At 43.3% G+C, this 7,500-nt stretch overlaps 1 protein-coding gene across 2 annotated transcripts in view; it reads right to left on the minus strand.

Moving 5' to 3' along the window:
- The window catches only part of fras1 (Fraser extracellular matrix complex subunit 1), a 270,187-nt gene that overhangs the window by 45,071 nt on the left and 217,616 nt on the right, over window positions 1-7,500 (minus strand). For both annotated transcript variants that reach the window (XM_069169324.1, XM_069169323.1), the window contains 4 exons: window positions 5,264-5,527; window positions 3,966-4,154; window positions 2,883-3,002; window positions 537-716 (listed from right to left, as the gene is read on the minus strand). In XM_069169324.1, coding sequence (XP_069025425.1) covers window positions 537-716; window positions 2,883-3,002; window positions 3,966-4,154; window positions 5,264-5,527 — 753 coding nt within the window. The remainder of the gene's footprint in view (window positions 1-536; window positions 717-2,882; window positions 3,003-3,965; window positions 4,155-5,263; window positions 5,528-7,500) is intronic.

Genomic DNA, 7,500 nt, shown 5'->3' on the forward strand with positions numbered 1-7,500 from the left:
CATAAATGTGTTCAGCAGAATCAAAAGTCCAGTGTGACTAAAAGATAAAAGCACTTCCCTCTTTAGCCAGTGGTGCGTACAGGATGTGTCTGTTTGATATTAAAGCTACATGTAAAGTGACGGAATAACTTCGGTTAGAAATCTCCTTAAAATTGTCTGATTTTAAATGTGAAGTTCAGTCAGTCACTTCAACTAAAGACAGGTGTGTTCGTGCACATTAAGTCTTCACATCTGAAAACAAGTGTCTCAGCTGTCATTCTCCTGCCCGGTGCTCCTTACACCGTTAAAATAGGACTCTTAGCATCTATTCAGCTGGTTTATTTATTAATTAAAGTAACGCCTCAAAATTCTGGATGTCAAATTGTTAAATTTCCATGAAACACGTCACCTTTAATATATTGACATGATCATACATTAAAGAGAGCTGCAGTGCGGCTTCATCATGGCCGTCACAGACCAAACACACAGTTATGGATTTCATTTCCAAAAACTGAAACACGTTTGGTGTTGCTGCTGGTTTGAACACGACATCCTACCTGGACTGGCGGTCAGCTCCAGGTGCCCCAGGCTCGTCTGCTTGGTGATGCGGTAGACGAGCTCGGCCGGCTCGCTGTCCTGGTCGCTGGCCGACAGCTGGAGGGTGGTCAGCTTCTTCATGGAGTTTTCATCCAGCACCAGGCCTTTGTTCACCACCACGGACGGAGGGAGACGGTCCTCTGCAGGAGGAAACAGGAAGGTTTAGTAACATCCCCAGAGAGAAAGATTTACTCGCTGAAGTTGTTGGCCTTTGGCAGAGTTTGTTAAAAAAGAATTCATCCAAAAGGAAACCAAAGTATGAAGGAGTCAATTTCTCATCCGGGTAAAACAAACAATGAGATGGACTGCAGCAGCGGAGAAAGAAACTCCGATTTATTTGCAAAGACAAGATAAGAGGAGCAGAAACTAATTAGTGACACAACTACAAGTAGAAAACCAGAAGAGATGAAGTCGGGTTGCAGCAGGGAGGAAGTAAGGCGTATCAGAGGGGATGAAGGTTGGAGAGATTTGGACGAACGGACTGTGAAAGACAGAGAGTCATCAGAGGGAAGAGAAGTCACAGTGAAGTCACATCTGAGAGAGAACAACACAGGAGAAGATAAAAAGGGAGCTGAGAACGAGAGGAGAATCAGGAAGCTGTTCGCCAGTGAGGGAAACACAATCCTTCACTTTCTTCTGATTCAGAAAATAATGTTCTCAGACAGCATCGGTAACAAGAAAATGTCCAGCTGAGTTTCATGATACAGCAGACTCTATACCAACTCCACATTTTCATGTCTACGCAATTCTTTTCATTATCTCTGAAAAAGACACCATATAGTATATATATGATGACGGGCCCTGTTTGATGGTGATTGTGTCAGTTTGTGTCCAATCAGGAAGCACTTTGAGGGTCCAGACGAGCTGGAGAACACAATCTCCACACATCCACTGATCTCACTGACTAACACACCTCACATAGGAGGCTTCTTTCACAATAAACACCATTCATCAGTGTTATTTCAAAATGGGAGCTTGTCTGTTTTGTTCCCATTTGTTTTGTTAGCTATGTAGTTAAATCGTGTTTTATTTTGCTTAGTTTTCTGCAGCAAGCAGCAACCATCAGTGATGTCATCAACCATCAGCGATGTCATCAACCATCAGCGATGTCATCAACCATCAGTGATGTCATCGTTGGTTTGTGAACGTTATGAATCCTCCAGTTCAGATTCTGTCCGTCACCATCTTTGCTAGTTCAGAGCGGTTTGGAGCAGGAAGTGACCATATTTGGACGAGCTGGGGGAGGAGCCAGCGGTGGATCTGACCGATCTGATCGGAAACCTGACGATACTACGTCCCGCCCACCGATAGCTGTAACCTGACTGCACCACAGGCCTGTCAATCAAACAGACACGCCCCCAAAATCAGGTCTTCTTGAATCTTCTTTTCTAATGAATGAGGGATTATTTTCAGATGGACCTCCAGAAAACTAATAAGAAGGAGTGACTTTAGCTAACAACACCGAGATAACTGATGGACACATTTTATTCACTTTGGATTTGATGAGAGAAGTTGAATGGGAGTCTATGGAGCCGGAGGCTTTTTGGAGCCGACCTCTAGTGTTACAGCGTGTCCTCAGTGGATCAACATTTTAAAGAAAATATTAAAAGTGTCTCTGAAATCTAAACCGCTGTACGTCTCCAGAGTCAGGGAGTAACTTTAAAGCAACAGAAAGAGCTGCTTTTAATGGATCTGGAACACGAGCACACTGAACACCAACTAGAAAGTAAAACACAAACTGAGGTAGACGTGATTTACCAGCAAGCAGGAAAAGTGAGGTTGGAGCAATAATGTGTATGTGTTGGGACCGAGAGGCCTGTTGAGTGTTGGTCCAGTGTGCTGCCCGATGTGGACCGAACTCTCACGCTCCAGTCTGTTCTGACGTTTGTTCATCCCTGATAGCTCTACTTAGGTCTAAATCGACAGCTTCTCAGCTGTTAGGAGGAGAAGCCGCCTCACTGATATCGAAGGTACTGACCAACCGTTAACCAGGTTAAATGTGCTGGATGTCACCATATTGGAGGACTTGTGTGATCTGAGAACTGATGCTGCACCCCTCATATATGTGAAGGACAAAAAATGATAAACACTTTAACAATGACCTCTGCATTTCCATGATTTTGAAAATGCACTAGTGGCTCTGTCACAAAGTGTCTCCACACCGTTTGCATTCAGGTGCTGTCCGGTGTGCACATCAGTGAGAGCGCAGGACAAAAGGATAAATGTGTAGTAATTGCCTTCTTTTCTCCACCAATTGAAAGAACACGTATTTTGCAGAGCAGGAAGATGGAGGGAGGAAAGCGTACCGAGCACACTGATGAAGAAGGACTGGTCGATCAGCTTGTTGCCCTCCGGATCGACCAGGATGAACTTGAAAGACAGGCTGCCTCCCTTCTCTCCTTTCTCGTGGCTGTACTGCAGCAGGCCTGCACAGACAATGACAAGCACTCAGTGTCCATTTAAACTCAATCCCAATCCCACAGATTGTTTATGAACATTAACAGCTGTTTCTCTGAGATACAACATTTTGTCACCATACTGCATACATGAATTTAATAATCAAATTGAAAACCCTTAAAAAATGATTAACAATTAGCTCAGGAGAACTGCAGGACAACCAGTCCCATTTCCTTAGTTTCAGATTTTAAGCCCCCCCCCCCCCCCCCCCCCCCCCCTTCTAGCTCCATCCTATAGGGCCCCTCCCCAGTAGAGGGCGCTCCTCAACGAGGCGTAGGGCCCCTGGATGGGGAATGGGATCGGGCCTCAGTGTCGTGTTTCAACTGCATGCACAATGTTAACTGCTGGGAAAAATGTCACATTAATAGATCTTATCACTACATATCACTTTACAGCCAGACTATCTTTTACTTCGTCAGTCACACTGGTCGATTTGGAGGGAAAATTGGCTGCATGTAAGTGTCAAAGGTCAAAGGGCACAAACAGAATCACAGCTCTGAGAGTGAGTGGCAGGAAATATGTTGGATATTAATAAGTATAAAAATACAAGTAGTTTGTGTTGAAAGCTAACATACAAAATCAATATTATCCTGTTTATTTTGAAAAAAAAAAAAAAAAAAAAAGATCCCCCACGTTGCAATTAATTCATTGGTTTGTATTTTTTTTAATATGTTTATTATCAAAAATGTCAACGCACGCAAAGAAAATCTTTCTGTATTTGTGATGTTTAGGGAACAAAAAAGGCTGAATGCTCCAGTCCAGGAGGAAACTGAAACTGAGACTGAGCTGCAGAACTCAAAAATGTGTATCAAAAACAAATATGTATTGCTTCTCAGTTGAGTCTCTGACAGAAATACAACAGAACAAAGAGCAAAAAAGAATTGGACAGTAGAAAACAATAACAATAAAAATATAAGAAATAAAGCTGTCACCTTTGTTGACGTCGTCCTGCGTAAAACTCTGAACAGGACCTTTGACAGAAACTTTCTCCGCCCGACTGCTCCGGCTGAGCTGGAGTTTTCCAACCGGAGGATCTTTGATGAGGACGTACCGGAGCTTCAGGGTGTCCGAGTCCAAATCTGAACCCTTCAGGTTCTGCTCTGTGATCGTAGACGATGACCCTGCAAATACACGGAGTGCTCAGTCATCTTCATCTTCCTGTGGTATTGAAGCATTTCGCATTTATTTATTTATTATTCTTGGTGAACTGAAGGAAGTTTTAACCTGCAATCAGTACAAATGCTTCTTCTCCACTCAGTGATGGAAGATGAGCACTCAATCAACCCGTCAGTTTATTGTAAATACAGTAAGCAGTCCCTCCAGGAGTATTTTAGAGATTTTGGCGATCCAAATCTTTAGATTTTCTCAAAAATATTTTTTGCGTAATATTGTCGAGAAACAATTTTCTTTTTTAAGCACTTCCTGTGATAATAATCATGCTGCACATCAGAAATATTTTTGTTATAATCTTTTTTATGTATTTATTGAACTTAGAGAACCGTGGAGCTCAAAGCTCCTAAAAGCTCCTAAAAGTTCCTAAAAGTTCCTAAAAGGTCCTAAAAGGTCCTAAAAGCTGCGTATGTTTCCAGAACAGAGCGTCTGTGACTGGAATATAGAAACAAGGACTACATCAGCTGTCAAAATAAGAGCTTTAGATGCTGTTTAATTCATGTTCATTCAACACATAGACCTGCTGGATGAAACAAACAAAGAGACGTCTCTGACAACTGGACGTGTGGAGAAAACTCATTTAACATCCAGTAATATGGAATCACTTCCTCTGATCACAAACATTTAATCACATCATTTTAATGTGAAGAACACATTTCCCACAAACCCCGTCACTTCCTGTTTCTCCTCTCGTTCCTGTTCCTCCGGTGAACAGAGTTTTATTTGGAGATGAAAACAGCAGCAGAGACTTTCTGGTTGAAATGAGGAGTTATTGTTGTTAATGAAGAGAGTTTTGTTTGAAAAGATTTACTTTATGTTTTAATACTTTCAGCACAGATTCTCATGATGATGTTTTTTTGCATTAAATTGCAGGAATTGAGTCGCTGCTTAAACCCATTTTGAGCTTCTGCAGAATGATCTTCTCTATCAAAACCTTACTAAGATTTTAATTTAGGACTTTTACACTTTTTAATAATCTCCTGAGAGGACAAAAATCATGATTTTCTTTCCTGTCCCTCATTAACAAAAAAGTGCTGACACCACAAAACTTGCTTCTCACCTGCTGGAAGCTGCAGACCTCTGTTGATGGTCAGTCGGGGTCCCTCGCTCTTCCTGACGTCCATGGTGAACTCCAGACGGCCCGTGTGGGTGTTGATGCCGTCGGTGAGCGTGAAGCCCATCTCATCAGCTCCCCCGCTGACGGTTTCAGGCGTGTAGACCAGCAGCTGGTCCACGACGTCCTGGTAGGTGAAGGTGGAGCCCTGCGACAGGACGCGGCCGTTCCCCAGCGGCTCAGAGTAGAACTGACGTCTGCGGAGTTTCCCTGAGGAAATAAGAGATGAATTAGGGTGTGTGTGTGTGTGTGTGTGTATGTATGTGCACACTAACTCAATAAAGCAGCACTTCGAACTGCATCTGGTTTAATGGAGGATGTTCCAGTTTTTTATGCAGGCAAGATCTTTGGAGAAACTAACGAGAATTTTTGTATCCCACTAAATTAAACCACTTCTTAAATCAAAGCTCAGGGTTAAATGGGATTTTTCATTAATTTCAGCCTAAATCCTGGAGCTGAATGAGAGCAGACACACACACGCACACGCGCGCGCACACACACACACACACACACACACACACACACACACACACACACACACACACACACACACACACACACACACACGTGCACATTTGTGTGTTTTATATTTTTGCTATCTTCCACTAAAATCTGACCAGTTTTGGATATTTGAGGCCGATGGTGTATGAAAGTGATGAAAACAAAAAATAATATATTATTTTATATGTTTTTGTTTCATTGCTTTGAAATCAAAACACTTCATGAGCCAGGAAATGTTGTTTTCTTTGTAATAGGAGCAACCCGGTCAAAGCGTGAAATAGACACACTTTGTGCTGTCTAGACGTGAAAGTTACACGTTTTTCTGTCGTGGGCGAACAAAAGCACGTGGTTGGGATCAACAGAAAGAACATGGTTGGGGTTCGGGAAAAAAACTACTCAAGAAAAACAACTTCAGAAAAACGTTGTCATCTCCAATTTGAACCTCATCGTCCCTCTTGGCAGTGGGATATGACACTGCCACCAAAAAATGTCCTTTGTTGTCTTTGCTGCAGGACCTTGGTCACACGATCCCACGTCACATGACATTAACGTGCGTGTAAGTTTACAAAAGGTGCAACTGTCACACCTAGCCGGCCCAAAGCGTGTCTATTTCACGCTTTGCTGTGATCCTGGGTTGTAGAGAGTGAAAATGCGTTAAACCCGAGGCCATGAATCCCCCCTCCCCCCCTCACCCAGGTGTTATTTTCTTTTAACATAATCATACAGTTCACTCATATCTATAACTGCTCCATCCTGTACAGGGTCAGTGGGAGGCTGGAAACTGCTGCTGCTGACATTGTGTTAAAGATAAACCTTCGACGGATCAGGAGTCCATCACAGAGCAAAGACAGAGACGGACAACCATCCAGCCGATTTAGAAACACCAATCAACCTTATGTTCCTTTCTTTGGACTGTAGGAGGAAGCAAGAGGACCCAAGACTCAAGCAACAACTTAGTAAAGATGGGGAAAACTATCATTATGAAAAATGTAAAAAAATTAATATGTCAACAAATATAAGCAGGCTTTCAATGCGAGCAGCCAGATTTAGGTTGGCATCTCAAAAGCACATTTCAGATGAGGATCTCTTACACTTGGTTATTAATAAAATAATAATCAAAATATGTGGCGAGCATTTTACTGCACAGATAAAAAAAAAAATAAGCCTGTCAGTGTTTGCAGGCGGATAAAGCCCAGTTTACAAATTATCTTCTGACTTACTTTAAGTAGGGCTGAGTGATTATTTTGGCACCTCACGCTGACAAGAAAGCAGTTCGATAGCACAAGATAACAGCGTGTGTGTGTGTGTGTGTGTGTGTGTGAGTGTGTGTGTGTGTGTGTGTGTGTGTGTGTGTGTGTGTGTGTGTGTGTGTGTGTGTGTGTGTGTGTGTGTGTGTGTGTGTGTGTGTGTGTGTGTGTGTGTGTGTAGAGGTGGCCTGGTTAAGAGACGAGCTGTCTGACTCTCATTGTTCTGTAAAGCACATCACTCGTCTGCTGCGTCCCAGCAGCCAAACACGCTGCTGGTTTTATGGCTGCGGTACACTCGGATTCACCAGCTGCTTTATGGTGCTGTTATTGGGGAGGGGGGGGGGGGGGGGAGGGGAGGGGTGGGGGAGGAAGGGGAGGGGAGGGGTGGGGTGGGGGGAGGGAGGGGAGGGAGGGGAGGGGAGGGGTGTTATGAGG

Source organism: Embiotoca jacksoni, unplaced genomic scaffold, assembly GCF_022577435.1.
Source record: "Embiotoca jacksoni isolate LCO1_2020_lvr unplaced genomic scaffold, fEmbJac1.0.p SCAF_44, whole genome shotgun sequence".
Lineage (NCBI taxonomy): Eukaryota > Metazoa > Chordata > Actinopteri > Embiotocidae > Embiotoca > Embiotoca jacksoni.